The 23,361-nt window shown below is 44.2% G+C and overlaps 1 protein-coding gene across 1 annotated transcript in view; it reads left to right on the forward strand.

Annotated features, from left to right (window-relative positions):
* Pla2g7 (phospholipase A2 group VII) overlaps nucleotides 1–23,361 on the forward strand; it is a 46,292-nt gene that overhangs the window by 19,609 nt on the left and 3,322 nt on the right. The window contains exons 2-10 of the mRNA XM_028890701.2: nucleotides 2,257–2,358; nucleotides 7,825–7,946; nucleotides 8,338–8,482; nucleotides 10,600–10,693; nucleotides 12,538–12,606; nucleotides 13,318–13,441; nucleotides 14,637–14,750; nucleotides 18,059–18,150; nucleotides 20,615–20,785. Coding sequence (XP_028746534.1) covers nucleotides 2,265–2,358; nucleotides 7,825–7,946; nucleotides 8,338–8,482; nucleotides 10,600–10,693; nucleotides 12,538–12,606; nucleotides 13,318–13,441; nucleotides 14,637–14,750; nucleotides 18,059–18,150; nucleotides 20,615–20,785 — 1,025 coding nt within the window. The 5' untranslated portion in view covers nucleotides 2,257–2,264. The remainder of the gene's footprint in view (nucleotides 1–2,256; nucleotides 2,359–7,824; nucleotides 7,947–8,337; nucleotides 8,483–10,599; nucleotides 10,694–12,537; nucleotides 12,607–13,317; nucleotides 13,442–14,636; nucleotides 14,751–18,058; nucleotides 18,151–20,614; nucleotides 20,786–23,361) is intronic.

A 23,361-nucleotide genomic window follows, 5' to 3' on the forward strand; every position in this document is an offset into this window, starting at 1 on the left:
GGCTGAACACATTGGAAAAGCTCTTTTCTGCCTACCAACTAGGGATCTAGACTTCTTAGGCTGGAGCCTCCAAGGCTATAACCTGACTTCTGAATTTTGTGTTGGAAAAAGGAAGAGAGGAGACACATTGTCTCAAGTGTCTCAGGCCAATTCTTTTCAGGTTTCCACTAATCAGGATTCCAACCTTAAGAGAGACCAGGATGTGCAGGGGACATAGGGGTCTCACAGGAGTGAAAAATAATCATGCTGTCTGGTTAGTGCCTCCTTCAAGTCAGCAAAATTAACATTCATGTGGACTGTGAGGCTTGTTTTAGTGCGTGTTGGAAATCAGATGTGTCAGAAACCGCTAGGATTCCTATTGTTTAAGCAGGCATTTATTTATTATTAATAATTTATTATTGCTTGCTGTATACCAGGTGCTAGTCTAGGACTTTGGAAGACAGTAGTGAGGTGGAGTCCAGACTTCTCACACTGCAAGAGCTGAATTTCTAGAGCAAGTTAATAAAGCAATAATGCAGAGTTTGTCATTTGGTAACAAATATTGGAGGAATGTACATGGGGCATTGGACTTGTACTGGTGTGGGGAAGTAGCATGCAGCCCCGTTTTAAATAGATAGATCAGGAACAATTCACTGTAAAGGTAACTGGGGCAAAAACCTAGAGATGAGAGTCATTTGGGTGTCAAGGCAGAGAGCCTTGCTGTGGGAAGAAGCACAGACTTTGGGGTGGGGTGGGAGGTCAGGATACCTGGTATATTTGGCAGGAGGCCGGGAGGCCAGGGTGGAGACAGCAGGTGTGCAATTAGAGAGGACAGAGGTAAGGTTTCAAGTCCGTTGAGTATAGACCAAAGACAGCCATGTGTGATACTTTGCCCTATGACATATGAAGCCAATGAGGAGTAATGCAGCCATCTGTAATTACATTGGGTTTAGACTTTGGGGCTGGGACAAAAGCAGAGAGACAGTGTTGCCAACATTCAAATGAGAGGTGGCTTGGACCATTTCCATCAGCTCCTTCCAAAGTTGAAGGGACACATTTTAGTTCTAGTTTTTTTTTTTTTTTTTTATATCTATGTCTATCTGTCTGTCCACCTACATCTATCTATCTATCTATCTATCTATCTATCTATCTATCTATTATCTATCTATCTATCTATCTATCTATCTATTATCTATCTATCTATCTATCTATCTATCTATCTATCTATTTTTGAGACAGTCTCATGTCATCCAGGCTGGTGTTGAACTTGATATGTAGCTAAGGATGACCTTGAACTTCTCCTCTGCTCTACCTTCCAAGTACTGGGATCACAGGCATGTGCCACCAAGCCTGGTTTATGCTGTGCTGGGGACTGGACCCAGGGCTTCAGGGACGCTAAACAAGCACTCTCCCAACTGAGCTAAGTCCCTTGCCTGGAGAGATTCACATTAAAGGGGAAATTATTTCACAAATATGAGTACCTTGTTTGTTTTGTTTTGTTGGTTGGTTTTTTGAGACAGGTAACAGCTCTGGCTGTCCTAGAACTTGCAGCCAAGGCTAGCCTCCAGCTCACAGATCTGCTTGCCTCTGCCTCCTGAGTACTGGGATTAAAGGCATGAGCCTCCATCACTGGGCAGTACCTTTTGCTAATAAGATGTTTGTGTATGGGTCTAACTGCAATGTTGCTTGCACTACCTCAATTCTGATATTCTATCATTTCATCAATCCATTCGTTCAGAAAATATTTCTCCAATACCAGCATCCTCCACAGGCCAATGATTTAGACCTGACGTCTACTTTTCAGAAACTTAGGTGTGGTAGGACACACACACACACACAGCACCCAGTTTTACCACTTACATCAAAACCACACAACAGAGTACTATAATCACAATAGAAACTGGCATGGAAACATTACCCAGAGCCGACTAACTGCTGCTAGGTATCTGTACAAGATATGCCTTTGGGCATAATGACGAGGAGGACAGATTTGCTATAATTATGATTTGATGTTTCCCTTTATAACCAAATGGCACTGTAATAAAATCAGAGAAAATCATATTTAACTGTCTGAAAATGTTATGTCTATGCTCTACCATCCATCAGCGTAAAGGATTCTGCCAATTCAGTACCTATCTAAATGCCAGCTCTGAAAAAAAAATGTATGTTTCCTTGTTAACCAACATCGCTGGGACCCCAGGCTCACTGATTGGCAGCCACTTAAATCCTCTTCAGTACATTCATTGCATGGTTTTTTCTTTTTTTCTTTTCTTTTAGCTCCCAAGATGGCACTGCTCGAACAGCGTGCACTTTTCTGCCTCCTCTGCTGCCTCCCACTGGCGCGTTCTTTCCACTGGCAGGATGACTTCAGGTCAGCAGGTAAGAGACATCAAACTCCAAGTGACTTCCGGATGCTGCATGTTTTGATGTGTGTGCAAGTCCTTTTAAGAAGTGTCCCTGTGGGGGCTGGGGAGATGACCCCCGTGATAAAATGCCTGCTGTGCCAGCTTGAGGACCTGAATTGGATCCCCAACCCTGATGTTAAGAAGTTTTCAGTGTTGTGTGTGTGTGTGTGGGGGGGGGGGGGGGGTGGGCAGGGTCAGGGGGGATCCCTGAAACTTACTGGCAAACCATCCTAGATGACTTGATGAGCTCAGTGAGTGATCTTGCCTCAAAAAAGCAAAGACATAAAAGACACTGTTCATCGATCTCTGGCTTCTGCAATCATGTACACACATATGCATGTACATCTGAGCATGCATGTCTATATGCGCACACTAACAAGGACTTACCACACACACACACACACACACACACACACACACACAAAGAGGCGTGCAAATACGTTCAGGGAAATAGCTCATCCTGAGGTAGGGAGGGGCCAAACCCTTATCTCTTTATGATCCAAACTGAACAAGCATGTGTTTTCTTGTCTTGCTACGACCATGGAAAATGTCCCAAACAACTCCACCTCCCCCTTCCACCACCTCTATTCAACTCCTGCCAGGTACAGGAGCTCACCTGCCACGGCGGCGTTTACAAGGCAGTCTCCAACCCTGCTTGTGTCTTGACAAACAAGCTTAGTCCTGGGGAGGTGGAGAGGTATGTGAGAAGATAACAATCTGGACTCTTGAGGTCCGAAGGGATGTGACTGTTTCTACCTCAGTATGAGGAGAAGTGGAGGCAAGTAGATACTGGAACCCCAGGGGAGATTAGACATGCTCAGGAAGGGATAAAGGAGGAGGAAGATTTAGACCATACTAGAAAAAGTAGCTAGAGTGGGACAGGTACACCTCATGTCACCAAGAAGGACCTATCTTGCCAGGACATTGCTTCAGAAGCATCGTGAATGCCTGCTCATCTTAAAGAAAACTGTGACACACGTGTGTCTCAATCTATGTCCTGTGGAGAATACAGCAGGAGGTGGCTACAGTCAGAATGATGTCACACTGTCTACACCCACAGATCCCTATACCTGAATACATGTACTCACTTCGGATCTGGTTGTTCGTGCTGGTTGGGTGACTCCTTTTGATAGCATCTACAAAAGGGCTTGCATAACTCCGTGGCTTTGAGATAAACTTTGCTCTACTTCATAATTGGGGAAATGGATGGATCAATTATATTGATAATTGCACAGGTAATTGAATAATATCTCAGAGGTCCTTCATCCCTCAACAATTCCCAGGAAGTGAGGGCTCTCTGGATGCAGCGGTGACTAAGGAGCGGAGCTTGTCATCAGGGAACCTGTGACCTACTTGAAATGTACTTAATTTTTCCAAGTATCAGTTTCAGAGATTGGAAACAGGTCACATGATGGGTAAATTATTATCCAGGGTACATTTTATGTCATTCACTCTTTTTTTTTTTTTTTTTTTTTTTTTTTTTTTGGTTTTTCGAGACAGGGTTTCTCTGTGTAGCTTTGCGCCTTTCCTGGAGCTCACTTGGTAGCCCAGGCTGGCCTCGAACTCACAGAGATCCGCCTGGCTCTGCCTCCCGAGTGCTGGGATTAAAGGCGTGCGCCACCAACACCCGGCTGTCATTCACTCTTATTGGTGCACTGAGAATTTAAAGACATGTTTTCTCTCCTCTCATCTTTAAACATCACTGGAAATTTGTTCCTTGAGGACAGGGTTATTTAAATTATTCATCTTCCTGGGATTTGTGTTAGCCCAATGCCATACTCATTCTAGATGCTCAAAAGTGGCTACATGAATATTTTTTAAGTTATAATTAATAGACTAATTTCTTATCAAGGGAATACATAGAAAATACAGCTAATTCAGGTTATGATTTACTTGTGTGTGTATGTGTTATAAGTGTATCTGTGAGTGTCCACACCTATATACACAGGCAGAAGCCAGAGGAAAATGTCCAGTGTCCTGTTCTATCTCTGTACCTTATTCTCTTGAGACAATCCCACACTGAACCTGAGACTAGGCCGAAAGCCAGCAAGCCCCGGAGATACTTCTGTCTCCACTGACCACAGGATTGGGGCTTCAGGTCCGAGCATCCATGCCTAATTTTTTATGTTGTGCTGCAAATTTAAACTCATGCCTGTGTAGCAAACTCTCTTGCACATTAAACCATCTCCCCAAACCCTTCTTTTGATTGTTTGGGACAGCTTTATGTAGCCCAGGCTGACCTCTAACTCACTGTGCAGCAAATGCTGGCCTTGGATTATTTATCCTGTTCTCTTCACAAGCACTGATATGATTAGGCATGTGCTGCCCTACCTGGAAAGGCTTAAAGTATGGGCTAGAGACTCATCATGTGCTGATGAAGGACAATGAAAGTCTAAAAGAGAATGCAATTTTCCTACCATGTATACATGCCGAGACTCAGGAATATTTGACTACCAAAAATATATACCAAGTAGCATACTATAGGTCCAAAGTTCCTATTCAAGTAAAGTTGAGGAGGATCGAGAAAAGATAAACTGAGCCACAATCTAGAGCATCCAAGATGAGGTGGTTCTGACGTCTCTTTCTTCTTCCTTACGATGATTTCAGACAGAGGGAGAGATGAGATGCAGGCTCATGCGATGTGGAGCTGTAAGACACCGTTTTCTGTACCCAGTGTAGTACCTGTGACTCCTAGAGTCTGGGTGAGCAGGCTCCTAGAGCAGAGAAGGCTTTGGAGAACCACAGAGTGTTTGAAGAGGTTCCCATGGTTTCAGTAGAATTAAGATCTCATTTGTGGGCTATGGCGCTCTGCTGCTAGGCTGGGTCTCCAAAGCAGCTAGGAGTTCTCTGGGGCTCCTCACTGAGCTGCGGGAGCCAGTGTTCTCCCTGCTGGTCTAGCCCTGCCGTGGCTGCCTATGGGTGGAGACACAGCAGCGCACTGGCTGCTCATCACAGAAGGAAAGGCAGAAGATGTCTCCTACCCTGTTACTCTCTAGACTTGTCATCTCCCAGTTAGACCAAGCCTGACTCTACAGATAACCTGACATGGGAGATGAAGAACCTTCTGTAATTCTAAAGAAGCCACAGAATATTCACCAATAAGGAGGTAAAATGAAATAATAAAAAAAATCTTCGAGGAATTGTCCCAACTTTTGAATGTGCCCTGAAGATGAGTGGAATCCCCAGTGGAGATCTGCTGACCCTTCTAAGGACTCTCCATCCTTTGAGTAGTGAGAGGTTACCAGCTCTGGAGAAGGGAAGAAGTTGACTGCTGGTTACATGCAACTGTCAGTATTAGGCAGATGATGAATACACTCATTTCATCCACATTCATCATCCACATAGCTGTCCTGAAGCTGGTTAAGGCCTTTATCAATGGGCACCAGAGAGAGAACTTAAATTGCTTAGGCCACAGCACCATGGCTTGGTGTGTGAAAGAGGACCACTTGGATCCAGTACTGGGCTTCACTCTATGTCTTTCTTGAAAACTGCCTCCTATCATTATTTCATCAGTGTGGACCAGGACGCAGCAGCTCTTCACCTCGAGTCAGCCTACTTGGAATCTTCTGATTCAGTTAAATTGGAGTGAGGACTGGGATCTGCATTTCTAAGCTCTGGGTGATACCCATGATGCTGGCCTGAGGATCAGCTTGGTGTAGGAGGCCTTGTGTGCAAAAGCCTCCATCACCGGCTGGTGCTTCACACATGAGTCATCAGTGGAGCATGTGAATAAGATTATTGCCGAGACTCAGAGCCTTGCTGAGCAATGCTGCATGATAACAAGCAGGGTGCCACACTCCACACAGCCCTGGGTGTTTGGCAGAGTCTGTACAGTACAAAACACAGACTCTGTGCAGCACAGGAATCAGCTCCCACACGTCAGTCAAGTGAATGTTGGGGGCAGGCTCAGCGTATCAAGAAAAGTATAGGTAGGGATTTATCATCATTTGGACCCAACATCTCTGGTTTTTATTTTAGTTGCTGTATGAGTGTTCTGCATATATACGTGCATGCCGGAAGAGGTCATCAGACCCTATCTATAGATGGTTGTGAGCCACCATGTGGGTGCTGGGAATTGAACTTAGGACCTCCGGAAGAGCAGCCAGCGCCCTTAACCCTCCCCACCCCCCAAGCCATCTCTCCAGCCCGTGGACCCAACATCTAAAAGTAAAGTCTGGATTTGATGAGGTTTCGAAAGGAGGGCAGCTGCAGGCATATGGAAGAGTCCAGGCTTCAGAGATGAGAAGGAGAGTCAAGAGTGGGTGGGTCAAAGACCATCTACGATGGCTTTGAATGAAGGATAGGAGAGACTGGTGGTGTTTCAGGTTGGTTCCTTTCCACAGAGTTGTATTGAGTCTGGTGCATCAGAGGCTGTATTTAGACTAGTGGGGGCCAGCTCTTGAGTGGTAGCTAGTCTGGGCCGCTGTCCTCATTCTTACCATCACATAATACTCCACACATACCGAAGTCTTGATTCTGAAGAGGAAATGGTCGTGTCTGGGATCAGGGATAATTCCAAATAAAGAACAAATCATAGATTGTGAAAAGGTTTGTTTGACTCACAGGATTCTGGCCTGGAACTCATAAGATAGAGAATTCTGAGGTTCAGCGTGGGGCTGGACAGTTGTGAGAAGAGGAAATTGGGAGACAGTCATTTAGTTTCATCTTGGGCCACTGGCTTTGATATTACTATGGAACAATGTCAGGTCCAGATGTACAAGAAGTGTAAGCATGCTGGGCAATAGTGGCGCACGCCTTTAATCCCAGCACTGGGGAGGCAGAGGCAGGGGGATCTCTGTGAGCTTGAGGTCAGCTTGGTTTACAGAGTAAGATCCAGGACAGTCAGAGATACATGTAGAAACCCTGTCTCAACACACACACACACACACACACACACACACACACACACACACACACACAGAGTATAAACACTAATCAGAAGATGCATGTCTATCTCCATCTTTTTATTCCCCAAAGCCCCATATGGTTTGTACAAAGCAGGCCCCTGGGAAGGGTGAGAAATGGGAGGGTGTTGGGGAAATGAATTAGTAATGTGCTTGTCACACAGTATGAAGATCAGCACCCATGTGAAATCTGGGCATACGTCTACAACCCCCAGTGTTGGGGAGGGAGAAACAGCTGAATCCATGGAGCTCATTGACCTGTCACCCTATTCCGTCAATGAGCTCCAGGTTCAGTGAGGTTTCTGTCTCCAAAAAAACCAGGCGGAGAACACTTGAAGAAGACAGCTGACGTAGACCTCTACATTCACATGTACAAATGAACACACACACCACACACACACACACACACACACACACACACACACACACACACACTGCCAGCAACTATTGCCCTGGAACTCCTAGCACAGTCAAGTCTGAAGTGGACTGGGTTGCTGCCGTGTGTTCACATCAAGTCACACGAACCTGTTTTTCAGCATGGTTCCATAAGATACAAGCGGCGATGTCTGCTGCCAGCTCAGGCCACAGTAATATCCCCAAAGGAAATGGATCCTACCCCGTCGGTTGTACAGACGTGATGTTCGGTTATGCTGCTGAGGTAATGCCTTACTTTGCCTTAACCTTCAATCCTGGCCTTGGCCTTGCTCGCTAGCATGTGTGCTAACTTGATCCGGCAGTCACCCGAGAATGAGTCATTGGCCGCGGGGCCCCCCCCCCCCCCCCCGTGGCCACGCCTTTTATTACTGTGTTGTTCTTCAGCTGTTCGCTGTCTCCTGATTAATTTGCTGATGAATCTTATGTTTTCTCGGATTTCCCTTCTATTCAAAGATGGTTATTCTATCTTCTCTCCTGTGGTTATCTATAGGCACCCAGCATTTCCCTAGACGTCCTTAGGAAAGACAGGGATTTGGGCCCTGGGAATAAAATATTCAAAGTACTGCACTTGGGCTGTGTATGATGGAGAGCATGTTCATTTCTTCTCCCAACAGAGCGTCTTCTTGAGATTGTATTACCCAGCTCAAGATCAAGATCGCCTTGACACTGTTTGGATCCCAAACAAAGAATATTTTTTCGGCCTTAGTAAATTTCTTGGAACGCCCCGTTTTGTAGGCAACATTTTGAGCCTGTTATATGGTAAGATTTCTATTGGTCCTGTTCTGAAGTTACATGCATATGTATATATATATGTGTGTGTGTGTGTGTGTGTGTATGTAATATGCATACAAGAAACAAAAGTTACAAGTAGTAAGACTAAGGTTGATTTCCTCCTAAAATGGTAAGGATGGGATTTCTCTTCTTTTTTTAAAACTGTGTGTGTGTGTGTGTGTGTGTGTGTGTGTGTGTGTATGTGTGTGTGTGTTATGCACACAAGTGTGCATTCATATGAAGGCCGGAGGACAACCCGAGGTGTTATTTCTCAGAAATGCAGTTCACCCACTTTGAGACAGGCTCTCCCAGTAGTCTGGGGCTCACCAGTTAGGCTAGACTGGCTCATAGGCAAGCCCCAGGGACCCTCCATCTCAGCCTCCACAGCACCGGGATTACATGTGTGTGCCTGGTATTTTTATACCACCACATGCAAGGCAGACACTTTAACAGCTGAATGATCTCCCGAGCTAGAAAGACGGGATTTCCTAAAAGGTTTGGGCGACACTCAGGGAAGCGAGGGCTCTTTATCATTTTACAAATTCTGATTTGGATGGGATGGGATGGGATGGGATGGGATGGGATGGGATGGGGATGTTATATTTGCCTTAACATCTTCTTATACCTGAGCCTCAGTTTCCCTCTTACATCCTGTGGTGGAAGCCACAATGTGGTCAGAGTAGCAGACTGTCTGGTGGGGCCATTGCCTGCACATTTTGTGTCAGAAGAAAACAGAAAAATAGAAACCAAGCCCAGCTGACCTCTCACTTGTCACAAGAGACCTCAGTTCATGGCCGTCACCACCCCCAAAGGACTCATTTCTCTCCTACAGTCTGAGACAGTCATCATTTACTATGTCTGCAATATACAAAGGGAGACTTTCCGTTCCTAACATTTGTTAGATCAGGTGAAAATTGAGCCTGTGTTAATTACACCTTCAAAATTTTCAGCTTTGGGAATTTTCTTTAACTTTAGGTTTTCATAGGAATTGCTTTAAAGTAGGAAAATACTCTAAACTAGAAAATACTATTGCAGCCGGGCGGTGGTGGCGCACGCCTTTAATCCCAGCACTTGGGAGGCAGAGGCAGGAGGATCTTTTTGAGTTCGAGGCCAGCCTGGTCTACAGAGCAAGATCCAGGAAAGGTGCAAAGCTACACAGAGAAACCCCGTCTCGAAAAACCAAAAAAAAAAAGAAAGAAAGAGAGAGAGAGAGAGAGAAAGAAAGAAAGAAAGAAAGAAAGAAAGAAAGAAAGAAAGAAAGAAAGAAAGAAAGAAAGAAAGAGAGAAAGCACTATTGCAGTGTGGAGTAATTTATAAGCCACGTCCACAACAACTATCACATTCAGTCTTTTCCTGACCAAATGTTTGTTTATGATAAGAAAATGATGTTCACATGACCATAATAATAATGATGAAAACAATTAACTAAGATGTGAAGGAAGGGAGCTGACATTTTTCCAGTTTTAAGGTTTTTATGGTACTTTATATATAAAAATGGGTGCTTTATATATAAAACCTCATTAGATATCAGTCTCATTAAAACTGTAAGATCACAATGACCCCTACCACTTTGTGGAAGAGTAATCTGAAGCTGAGGAGTATGCCCAACTAGTCAGTGGCAGTCTCATGAAAAGCTCCCTTTGGTGTGTGAATTCCCCAGCTCCCTTTGGTGTGTGAATTCCCCGTCTCTCCATCTTTTGCTGGACTGTGATCATCACAAGAGGAGAGTCTGGTGCTCAGGTCCTGGCTGTCAGCATAAGGGTTTCCTGGATGGTTAGTTTTAAATGAAATGTTCAATGTTATCTCAAAGCCTCAAAGTAGAAACAAGTATTGTCCTTCTAGAACATGCCCGTAAGTAGGACAATCTCTCCCCGTGAGGTCAGTGGCAGTGAGGACCGACTAGTAATTGATGCACTTATGAGGAAGGCACATTGAAGTCCCTGGTTGGCGAGTATTTAGTATCTGGCTTTTAAAGTGAATATACGAATTTATAAAATCATAGCTAAGACTCCATGGATTGGGGATTTTGTGCCGGAAGACGTAAATTAATTAGCTAGCAGCATTTAAGCCAGAGGAAACATTGATTTACCTCCATTATTGTCTAGGTTCAAGGACAACCCCTGCAAGCTGGAATTCTCCTCTGAGGACTGGCGAAAAATATCCACTCATTGTCTTTTCTCATGGTCTTGGAGCGTTCAGGTAATGCTTGGGAGACAAGACAGTTTTTCCCCCCCCTGGAGCTGAGGACTGAACCCAGGGCCTTGCACTTGCTAGGCAAGCGCTCTAACACTGAGTTAAATCCCCAACCCCTGGTAGTTTTAGTTCTAAGCCATCACCGACTCAATCTATTTCTTAAAAATAAAAAATCAGATTTCAGAATGTAATATTGGCGCATGTCGGACACTTGGGGTTCCCTAAGAACTGGCTGTGGGGCTGGTGGAAAGTTGGGTAGTATCTCTCTTCAGCACTGGATTCATGGTTCAGAAAATTATTGGATTTCTGCTGCAGTAGTGATCGGCAACTGGGAATTCGAGAATCAACCGTAGGCAGCCATCTCTAAAAAAGCTACCTCGCAGCAGAGCCCGGGCATTCAGCTTTCACACCGTCAGTGGCTGCTACAGCAGAGCGCGGATGTCTTCCCTACGAAGCTGGAAGCGGTGACTCTGACTGCAGCAGGCAGGTCTTCGAGTCTGCGCAGTGGATCACATCCCTTCCAGTGCCTTCAGCAGTAGCAAACGCGGTTCCTAGACACCCCTTTTGTATTTCTACGGTCATTGACTATGGAACACATGAAGTGAGACAGAGAGCTTAGAAAATGGCGATATAGAAGAGTGGGAATGTGACTGTCCACAGTTATTTACCCCCTGCTCGAAGTTTGACCATTCCCAGAACACTAAGTGTGTGTTGAGTAGTTACACTGCTTTAAATAGGGTCAAGGCGCTGAAGATACTTGTGCTCACTTGACCTTAGTGGTGACCGCCTTTCACAGGTAAAGACCCCCAACTGAGAAGACTCAAGGGCCCAAAGCAGGACCGGCAGTTAGCAAGTGATGGAACCTGACCTACCTTCTGTGTACTGCCTCCCTGTGTGCGTTACCTTGTGAAACGTTTCTGGAGCTGTGGAGATGGCTCAGTGGTTATAAAAGCACTTATTGTTCTCACAGAGAACCCAAGCTCATAGCCCAGGGCCCATGTCGGGTTGCTCTCACCTCTGACTGCAGCTCCAAGGGACACAGTGCCCTCTTCTGGCCTTCACACGCAACTGCACATACATGCACCTATACATATACACATAAATAAAAAAATTAAATCTTAAAAAGGAAAACCTTACTTTCCCTACCCTAAATGTAAGCCTTTGTTCTTAGCCCTATTTCATAAGTGATGACAAAATTTAGTAGCTATCTAAAATCAGATAGCTAATAAAGATTTAAAAACTTCAAAATTTAGTTCAGATCACTTCACCACTGAGCTGTGTCCCCAGCTTATGAGAACAGCGTTTGGATATGGCCCCCACATTTGCCCTTGATAAAGAAGGTGTTTTTGCGTATCACTAGATAGTGGACAATCAGATACTTTTCTGAGCATTCCCAAAGAGGAAAGGGAAGTCAACAGATAAGAGGAAAGTTGAGTCAAGGATGGAGCTGAAGAAGACAGTCAGGTGAGGGATGAAAGAGAATAATTAAACCTGTTGTAGAGATGGTCCTGCATCAACTCTAAAAGTCATTATTTGGAATCACTGTGACATTGACTCTGAGTTTCATTAACTCAGCATTCTTGACAGTTTAGACCACTCAATTGCTTGCTTTAGAGGCCTTATCCTGTGTACTGTAGGATGCTTAGCAGTGTGCCTCTGCTCACCAGACGCCAGAGGAAATAAAACACCTCCAGACACTGCCACATGCCTCCTAAGGGGTAAGCCCTTTGAGGACCAGAGCTGCCCAAAGTGCCGATGCAGGGTGTAACGGGCTCCATCTTCCTTGTTTTCTCAGTGGACTTGGTTTTGTAATTGTGGTTGGTAATTGCTTCCCTCTTTTTGTTTTCCAGAACAATCTATTCTGCTATTGGCATTGGCCTGGCATCTTATGGGTTCATAGTTGCTACTGTAGAGCACAGGTATGTTCCTGTGTATGTCAAATTCAGAAACAAAATAAACTATGTTATTGTTCTTAACTCTACCTATAACTGTTCCCTAAGCTTATGAAAACCATGGGTGGAATTTTACATGATGAAAAGAAAAAGAGAATGAACTACATTTTCAAGATCTTTAAGACAGTTCATGTCCTGAGAGCAATAAAAGTCTGCTGTGGACTAAACTGCCATGTTTCAGACACTATCTCAGTTCTTTAGAATTTGTAACAATCCTATGTGATGGTTGTTTTATTCATGTCACACAAGATTGAAATGGAGGCACTACAGGTAATTTACCCAAAATCATTTTACCTGAAATACCTAAATCTATCAGGTGGAATTGGATTTCAGAGAGTTTTGTGTTATTTTTGTAGTACAGGGGATTGGAAACAGGACATTGTGCGGATTAGGCAAGCACTTTACCACTGAGCTGTGTCCCCAGCTCATGAGAACGGCTTTTCAACATGGTCCCAATGTTGTCTTCTAGGATTGTGATAATGGAGGGGTTTTTGCATGTCCCTAGAGAGTGGACAGGTAGATCCTTTTCTGAGTACTCCCTTGGAGTCCTCTTTTACTTGTGGAGGGAAAAGGTAGAGCAGAAGAGGAAAGAGAAGTCAACAGAGGAGAGGAAAATGGAACAATTGAGGAAGGCGGTCGGATGAATGGAGCGTAATTAAATCTGTGTGTGTGTTGTAGAGACAAATCTGCATCAGCAACTTACTATTTTGAGGACCAGGCGGCTGCAAAAATGGAAAACAGGTCTTGGCTTTACCTTAGAACCGTAAACCAAGAGGAGGCGGAGAGAGTCCGGAAAGAGCAGGTACAGTTCAGTGAGGGAAGAGGCTGTGGCCTTCAGAGCACAAAGAAAATGACGACATCTGTTAATGTTCACTGCTAGCTCTCCCACTTACCCAAAGGTCTGTCAGAAGGCTCTCCAAGTGGAGAAACACCTTTGTATTAAAATGTCTGTTTCACAGAAAAACAGACAAAATTACTCTGGGGAATGACAGTGTCTCTCAGAATTCTCTTCTGTTAAAGTGTCTGGTTTGGGAATCTCAAAACGGATTTAAAAAAAAAAAAGATGACTAGATGTATTATTAAAAAGGTTTCAGAGAGGTTGCATCCATTAGTCTAAATATACAGGCCTTTCTCAGACCTCGGGAGGCAGAAGCAGGCAGACCTCTGTGAGTTTGAGACCATCTTGGTCTACATACTGAGTTCTGGGTCATCCAGAGCTACATAATGAAGCCCTGTCCATTACCTCCTCACCCCCGCCCTAGAGAAATGTACAAGCCTTAAAATCCGCCTGTCTGTGAATGTTAGCTCCATGACTTGGCAGTGGAACGATCCGGGCCAGTAAATCTTGTGCTTTGATGTGTTACAAAATAGTGATTAACGATATCTGTCTCCCATGGTCACTGGAATAATTACTTGAGATAAAGTTTACCAGCTGCTTCTTTATCTTGGGTGTGTTAGATGCGGCAGGATATTTAGACCCACACAACATTTCATTGAAGTAGGCTACGGCACTATGGAATCTTCCTTTCCAGGAAGCTCAGAAAGCTGCAAGGACTCACAAGGTCCCTCCCCGAGGTTGCACAGATAGGGAGCAGCTGACTGCCCTACTGCTGGAGGGATGGAGCTTTTGTGAGTCACCACTCACGCCATGTAAGCGACCCTGATACACTTAGCAGTTCATCAAGCTAGGCTTGGACTCGGTGGAATCATTTTTTTCTTCTGTTGGCATTCTCTCTGAGATGGGTGGACTTTGTTCACATGCCCCCACTATTAGTATACAAAAATAGAAATCCGAACAAGTCACATATCAGGGAAGCAAGAGGTGAGCTGAGTCCAGGTGCAGCTGAGACCCCCATCACAGTGCTAGCTTGTATCCCTATAGTTTTTCACTGAGGTGTTTGCAGTGTGTAACTAACCATTCTCCCACAGGCAACTCTACACAAACCTTAAGGTGTTACAATATCTTATGTATCATTTCCTTCTAATTATTGTATTAGGTGCGGCAAAGAGCAAAAGAATGTTCCCAGGCTCTCAATGCAATGCTTGACATTGAACATGGAAGCCCAAAAGAGAATGTACTAGGTACAGACTTTGATTTGAATCAGCTGAAGGTGAGCGTTTAGCAGAGCTCTTTCTTCCTTGGACTGTGATTTTTGTATTGTTCTTTGTTGGCTGTTTTTCTGCTACATTGCAAGGTAGATGATAAGAAACTTTGTGATGGATGGCTAGGATTGTCAACTTGACCCAGTCTAGAATCACCTAGAAAGGGAGACTCAATGGGGGATGGTCTACACTGGGTTGGCCTATGGGTATGTTTGTAGGGGATTGTCTTAATTAAGTTCATTGATGTGGGAAGTCCACTGTGGGCAGAACTAATCCCTAGGCAGGAAGTCCTGAACTGTGTAAGAGTAGAGAAATGTAGCTGAGCACGAGTAAACAAGTAAGCTAGCAAGTGAGAAACCATGAATACATTCATTTCTCTCTGCACTTGGTTATTGACTAGCTGTTTTAAATTCCTGACATCGACTTCCATGCCATCATGGACTATAAACATAGAATTGTGAGCTATAATAGACCCTTCCTCATCTAAGTTGCCCTTTCTCTACCCCCCAGGATATTTTACCACAGCAATAGAAATAAAACTAGACCAGAATGTGCATGTGTGCACATACACATACACCCCCCCTACACACACACACACACACACACACACACACACACACACACACACAGTGCACACAATGCAGTCAGCAATGAAACCTACATCAGGTTAAATTGTAAATAAAACTGCCACTTTGAACTTAAAACAGTAGTTACATGTGGCTCAACTTCCTACTTCCAAGGGAGGTATAATTTGTTGCATAGTGATGGCATCATTTTAAGCTTGATCTTGAAGAGTTGGCCAAATGTTTTGAATGGCGTTTTTTTTTTTGGGGGGGGGTGCAAGTGTGAATGGTATGAAGTGTAGATTGGAGGGCAGGGTGTAGAAGGAACTAGAAGCAGTTTAGTTTGAGGTTAAGATGATGGGCTCTTCTCTAGATACAATCAAGAGTTGGCTATGAACAAGCCACCTTACTGCAGCCTGAGAGACCAGCTCCCAGAACAGCTCTGGAGTTGCAGATTGAATGCCTTTAGAATAGGGGGCACTAGGAATAATTCTTATTTATCTGAGGGAATAGAAACTGACAGATGTACTGAGGATCACGTTATTTCTCTCAAGTTCTTCTACTTCCTTTCTTTGTTCTGCCTCCCCTTATATAGCATCCCAATGAAAAGCAATAAAAAACTGCGTTTGAGGGTCATAATACATTTCTTGAGCCGACGATAGGGAGCAGAGCCATTTGCCATGGAAACACATAGGCACAGACATGGTGTTTGGCGCTTTCCGGGCAGTGGCATTGAAAGTGTCCCAAACCTAAAAATATGTATTTTTTTTTTTAAACCCTGCTTGTAACTCCAGATCATGAGGAAGGGGACTTGGAACTGTTTATTCAAGGCTGTGAGGCCAGACCATCCTCTGTAGCTCTGGCTAATTGTGTAACTTTTCCCACAGTTAGTTGGACATAAAACTATTTCTCTCAGGACTTGGTTAATTGATGAATTATTATTTGGACCTAAACAATGGACAGTTAGTTAATTGACCCTTGAGTCTTGTAGTAAGAATCTGAGGTTAGATCATGCAGAGAGTTAATGCTTGAATAGTTTGTGTAGGGCGTTAGTCATTGGTCTGAGTGGTCAGCCAGACTTTTAGCGGGGAAACTGGCACCAAAGTTGCTTCGTGGCTGACCTTGGTTCTACAATAAGACATCTGTGTAGCTAAAGTTTTCCTGGTTCTGTTCAGCTCCTGCGGCACTGCCGCCAGCCGTTTGGACTCAAGTAAACACACAGAGACTTATATTGCTTACAAACTGTATGGCCGTGGCAAGCTTCTTGCTATCTGTTCTTATATCTTAAATTAACCCATTTCTATTAATCTGTAAGTTGCCACGTGGCTTGTGGCTTACTGGTACTTTTACATCTCACTTCCTCTGTGTCTGGCTGGCGACTCCTGACTCAGCCTTCCTGTTTCCAGAATTCTCTTCTCTGCTTGTCCCACCTATACTTCCTGCCTGGCTACTGGCCAATCAGCATTTTATTTACCAACCAATCAGAGCAACACATTCACAGCATACAGAACGTATCCACAGCACACCTGGGAATTTGTCCTTGTGTATTTTCTGTGGAGGTTTATCTTTTCTGGTTTATATTTTCTGTGGAGGTTTATCATTTTAGTTTGAATTTGCTCTCAGGCCCCAAATCAGCCAATTGTATGTAGCTTGTCATAGAACTGAGAAGAAATTGCTGTTTTCTTTATGTCAGTCTGAGCTAATGATAAAGAACAGGGCCTAAGTGTCTTACAGTCCTCATGGAACAGTAGATCTAATTATGAAGCATATCCTAGTATATTTTCTATTTATCAAAATTATATAGCTTAATGAGGAGTCATCTTTAGACAGTCCACAGATATAAGTGCCACAAGATTGAGATGTAGTCATGAGATTACATATACACATTACATGAAAATGCACAGCAACAAGGAGATTCTACAGCTGTTTTTGCACATGTGAATTTACAGACAGAAGCAGCCAGTTTCCAGAGTCTGTGGTCCTGTAAGCCTTGTTTGAACGGGGTTCCTCCATCAGAGAATTAATCATCTGGTGGGTTGACATCTGAATTATCAATCGCCATTCTCTGTAGTTGCATCATGGCCTGCGACAGCTCGGGACACCACCTCCTTCTGTCTCCATGCCTCTGTACATGTCCCCTTGGCCTGAGACAAACACTTCCTTTTTACTAACTCCTGTCTAATCTTCAACACTCAAGTCAGACGTCACCTGCTCTGAGAGGCTCCTGTGGACTCCAAGGCCTTTGCAGAGCCCGGGTTAGCTATTGTACTGCCAAATGTGCTCCTGGGCCCTGGGGCCTCAAATGCTGTGTGATGTGGTATCGGATGGAAAGTTTCTATCACTTTCTTCCATGATAAACTGTGAGCTCACTAAAGTGAGATTACAGTGTCAGACATGGGAGATAGTCAATAAATATTTTTAGAATGAATAAACTAATAAACATGAATGAGGTGGGATGGAAATCAGGAGAGGGGCTGTTTCAGTGTGGATGATAAAAACTGGTAAGTTTACCTCTGAATGTCTGTCTGTCTGTCTCTCCCTCTTTGTCTCTGTCTCTGTCTCTGTCTCTCTCTCTCTCTCTCTCTCTCTGTGTGTGTGTGTGTGTGTGTGTGTGTGTGTGTGTTCTATGTTATGTCCTCAAGGCACTTAACCAGACCTGAAGTGAATAACGATTGTATGATGGACAGATTCTTTAATGTACTCTTCTAATGCTGGGTGAGTTGCTGACTCACTGTCCTGCTTTGTCTACCCAGGGTGCTATCGATGTGGATAAAATAGCGGTGATTGGACACTCTTTTGGAGGAGCAACAGTTATTCACACCCTTAGTGAAGACCAGAGATTCAAGTAAGAGACAAAGCAAGACAACCGAAAAAGACTGGAATAGAGGGCAGGGTGACACACAGGACAGGGAACTGTTTTTCTGAAATTCTAGTGATTAAGGGATCTTCGGGGTTTGTAAGTCTTATTATATTTTACATTTCTTTGTTTCATTTTACGTGTATGGATGCTCTGCCTGTGTGTGTGTGTGTGTGTGTGTGTGTGTGTGTGTGTGTGTGTGCACCATGTGCACGCTTTGTGCTGAAAGAGCTAAGAAGAGGGTATCAGATGCCTGAAACTGTAATTAGGGTTAGTTGTGAGCTGCCATGTGGGTGCTGGGATTTGAGCCTGGGTCCTGGGCCAGAGAAACAGTTTCTCTAAACCATGGAGCTAGCTCTCCAGCTCGAGCTTTACTATTGTTCTTTGCTTCATCGAGGTGCTACATTTTCCTCGGCAGGGACCATTTATTTGTCCTGCTCCTAAAACCTTCCCCTTGCCCTTGTAATAGAGCAGCAGTATACAGGGACCTCTGGAGTAGGGTACGGAGTCCTTTGTGTGTGTACCTCAACAGTACCCTGGGTCACCTCTGTAGTAGGGTACGGAGCCCTTTGAGTGTGTACCTGAACAGTATCCTGAGTCACCTCTGTAGTAGGTAGGGTATGGAGTCCTTTGGACGTACACCTGAACAGTGCACTGGGTCACATGGTAGCTGGATGTTTAGCTTTCAGAGAAGCCTCCACATTGATTTCCAGTGTACCTGCAGCAGTTCATGCTGCTACCAACAGTCGACAAGGCTGCCTCTCTCCCCACACCCTTGTTGACATTTGCTGATTCTCACTGGCATGAATGAGATGGTCTCTCCAAGACGCTTTAATCTGCACTTCCAAAAGGCTAAGGAGGTTGAGCACTTTTAAAAATACTTATTAGCTGTTAGTTTCACACACTTTGGCCCATTCTTCTTCTTCTTTTGCTGTCGTTAAGTTGGGTTCTTTCTTGTTGTCTAGTTGTTTTTAGTTCTTTGTGTATTCCTGCCTCCCTCATCTGTGGATCGTAGCTTCATTGGATGAGTGTGTGTAGAGGCCGGGAAATGAGAAGGGGTTTCACAAGCAGTGAGAATAGAGGCTGTGTGGGAGGGTGGGGGAACGTAAGAGAACACGTGATATGACGGCGAGGATGTGTGAACGGAGATGGAGAGGAGTGGGGGAGGGTCAGCCCGGACGAAGTATGCAGAGCGTGCCATAAAGAAACCTGCTACTTGGTCAGCTAGTTTTGAAAACAGTTTCCTCACCCTTATCCATCCCCCATTGTCCTTATTTATCTCTAAAGGGTCCCCTGTGTTCACTTGGAAACTTATCTTTATGTCTTTACTGTGGCATGCTTGTGATAACATTGCTGCCATTTTTATAGACTTCCCTAAGACACTGGGTTTTGAATTTTATCATCAGCTTTTCTTTTCTTTTGTCTTTAAATTGAAGCTAGATCTAAAATCACAGTTATTTGGGCCAAAGTCAGACAAAAGCTCGGTTTTCTAACATTCAGAAACATTTTCTTTCTTTAACGACTTATCCTAGACTCACATAGAACCAACTCTCTATGGAATGAGCTGGACCTTTTGAGACATTTTCCCCTCATGTAAGGGTATTCTCTACTGTCATCTCCTCAGCAGATCGGTGGATTTCCAAAAACACCAGGGAACGGGATCAAACTTAGTGGGAAAAAGAAAATTTGATTCTAAATTTTTTAGATTTATTTTTATTATTTTTATTTATTTGTATGTGTATCTCTGTGTGTATGTGCGTGCGTGTGTGTGTGTGTGTGTGTGTGTGTGCATACATGTGAGTGCAAGCGCCCAAGGAGGCTGGAGGTGTCAGACCCCCTGGAGCTAGAGTTACAGGTAGTTGTGAGCCATCTAGCATGTTCCTCTGAAAGGACAGTAAAGACTCTTAACCATGGAGACATCTTTCTAGTCCCCAAAGTTGTACTTTCACAAGGTATGCCTCATGTGTTTTACCCCCTAAATGCAGTCCTGTGTGTCTGGGGTATCTTGTTACCATGAAATAGGTGTAATAGACACACTGTGAAGCACCCAAGACTTTGGAGATGGGCTGGAGAGATTGATCAGCAGGGAGGAGCGTGCACTCTTATGCACTTCCCAGCACTTCAGGCAGTTCACAACCACCTTAACTCCAGCTCCGAGAGATCTGGCGCCATCTGCTGGCTTCTCTGGAAATCGGTACATACCCCCCAATGTACACACACACACACACACACACACACACACACACACACACACACTAACAAAACGAAACAAAACAAAAACTTAAGAAGAACAACATTTGAAACACAGAAGAAATAAGGCAATACCAGGCCAGCAGTGTCCCAGAGTCCATTGTTGCACCCTTGAGATCCTTGTAGTAAGTCTGTGATATGATCATCCCTGCTGGCCGGCCCGTAACTCATCATTCTCCATCACTGCCAACAATGTCTGCAGATGCGGGGTTGCTCTCGATCCATGGATGTATCCAGTGAGTGAGGAGCTCTACTCCAAAATCCCTCAGCCCCTCTTCTTCATCAACTCTGCACAATTCCAGACTCCGAAAGACATCATGAAAATGAAAAGATTCTACCAACCTGGCAAGGAAAGAAAAATGATTACAATCAGGTAAGTGCTCACGGGCTAGATGATGATCTGCACTTGGAACGCAGGGCGGGGGGCATTGCAAAATGGCTGTGCTGTTGTGAGGTTTTTTTTTTTTTTTTAAGTGGAGACTATAGTTTATCACCTCCAGTACTCTTAGACTCTCTCTCTGTGTTTTTGTTTTTGAGACAGGGTTTTTCTGTGTAGCCCTGTCTGTCCTGGAACACAGTCTGTAGACCAGGCTGGCCTCAAACTTAGAGATCCGTCTGCCTCTGCCTCCTGAGTGCTGGATTAAAGGCGTGCACCAGCACAGCCTGGCTTACTCGTTCTTTTTTGATGTGATGAATGTGTGTTTTGCCTGTCTGTCTATGCACCAAGTGGTGCAGTGTCTGCAGAGGCCAGAAGAGGGCATCAGATTCCCTGGAACTGGAGTTGCACACAGTTGTGAGTTACTATGTGGGTGCTGAGGGCCAAACCTTGGTCATGGGCAAGAGCAGCAAGTGCTCTTAACCATGGAGCCATCATCTCTCCAGCCCCTGACTTGAATGAAAATGCTTTTGGTGACATTAATTACAGTGCTTATATTGACAGTTTAATATATACATATATATATATATATATATATATATATATATATATACACACACACACACACACACACACACACACACACACACACACACATATATATTATATACACACACACACTAGGTACCAACTGCTTTCATCTGGACCCCTGATAGAGTGTGGTGGAGTAGAACTGAGGGACAGGAGTTCATCCTTAGGCCATGTAAGGATGTCTTGAAAGAAAAAGTGAGAGCATCCATTGTGTTCATCTGTTGGAACAACGTGTGAGTTTATAAGCTCCGCCAATACTACAAAGGGGTGCCCTTGAGTGCTAGCCATATGCTTATATCTTGATACGGTTTTAAACTCACAACAAGAGTATAGAAACTGGGGCTTGAGTGATGCCCAGCAGTTAAGAGGCAGTTGCTGTTCTTGTAGAGGACTGGGTTTTGGATCCCAGCTCCCATGTCAGGTTTCTCACAAATGCCTGAGCTCCAGTTCCCAGGGATCCAATGTCCTTTTCTAGTCTCTGTCAGCAAGTGCGTGCGCTCACACACACATACACACACATGAAAATAAAAATAAATACAAAAAAAGACTTTTAAGCAGAAATGGAACGCATCTTACTGCTCTCTGAACCCTGGTTAATTCGGGGGTGGGGGGTGGGTAATAGGCAGGAAGATGTACCTAGAATAGTTCCCCTTTATCAATAGTTTAGCTTTCCAGATTCCCTTTTCATTGTTTTTGTTATCTATGGCCAGTTAGGGTCAGGAAATATTAGCTGGGAAAAATCTAGAAGTAACAATCGACTTTTTAAAAATGTGACCTGCTCTCCAGAACATAGTGAAATCTTTTACCATCCTGCCGTGATGGGAGCCATTCCTTCATCCAGTGTGTGAATATTCCACGTGCAAACCTCCTGAGAGTCCCCTGGTGCCACCCCAGTCATCAGACCGACTCCCCAACTATCAGGCTGTTACAGCATCCAAGATTAAAGACAGTTCAGTCAGCCAGTGAGGAAGAGGAAGAGAAAAAGAGAAAGATAATTACTTTTCGCATTTTTTCCTTTTTCTCCCCTCCCTCTTTACATATTGTTTTGGTTACTTTTCCTGTTTTGTGTTAAACAACAACAACAACAAAACAAAACAACACTCTGTGAGCTGGAGAGATGGCTCAGCAGTTAAGAGCACTGGCTGTTCTTCTGGGGGATCTGAGTTGTCTTCCCAGCACCCACATGGCAGCTCACAAGCACCTGTAACTCCAGTGGGGCTCGGATGCCTTATCCTGGCTTCCGTGGGTACTGTACATGTGATACACAGACAGTCAAGCAAACACTCAGACACATAAAATAAAAATGATTAAAATATCAAAAAAAAAAACTCAAAAAGAGCACTCACGGATAACAAATAAATAAAAGAGAAAACATACCCTGAAAAGAGTCAGATCGCAGTTCAAGGTGACAGTCCGTCAATGTCACGTAGCATCTGCAGTCACGAGGCGGGAGCAATGAATCCTAGGCACAGCTCACTGTCTCCTTACATAGTCCAGGTTCCTCACCCCAGGAACGGTACCAGCCACGGTGGGTGAGGATTCCCATTCATTTAACCCAATCAAGAGAATTCCCCAGAGGCATACATGGGGTCTGTCTCTCAGGTGATTCCACATTATATAAAGCTGAGATCTAGACAGAATCTTACTAAGGAGCCCTGGCTGGCCTGAACTCACAGACACCTGCCTGTCTCTGCCTCCTGAGTTCTGGGATCAAACACACCACCAGTCCCCGACCCACATATATTATTTTTATTATTATACATTAGGCTTCTTGTATTTTTCCAGGCGTCATTCCAGCGCTTGGGAGACTGATGTAGGAGATTGTGAGTTCGAGTCTCTACTGGGCCATATAGACATTGTCTCAAAGAAAGGTTTTATTTCATTATCAGTTGTTGTTAAACTCTTATTACATCTAATTTATAAATTAAACTTTTCATAGGTGTACAGGACAGGAAAATATAGAAAAAGCAAACCAACAGGAT

This window comes from Peromyscus leucopus, chromosome 16_21 (genome assembly GCF_004664715.2).
Source record: "Peromyscus leucopus breed LL Stock chromosome 16_21, UCI_PerLeu_2.1, whole genome shotgun sequence".
Classification (NCBI taxonomy): domain Eukaryota; kingdom Metazoa; phylum Chordata; class Mammalia; order Rodentia; family Cricetidae; genus Peromyscus; species Peromyscus leucopus.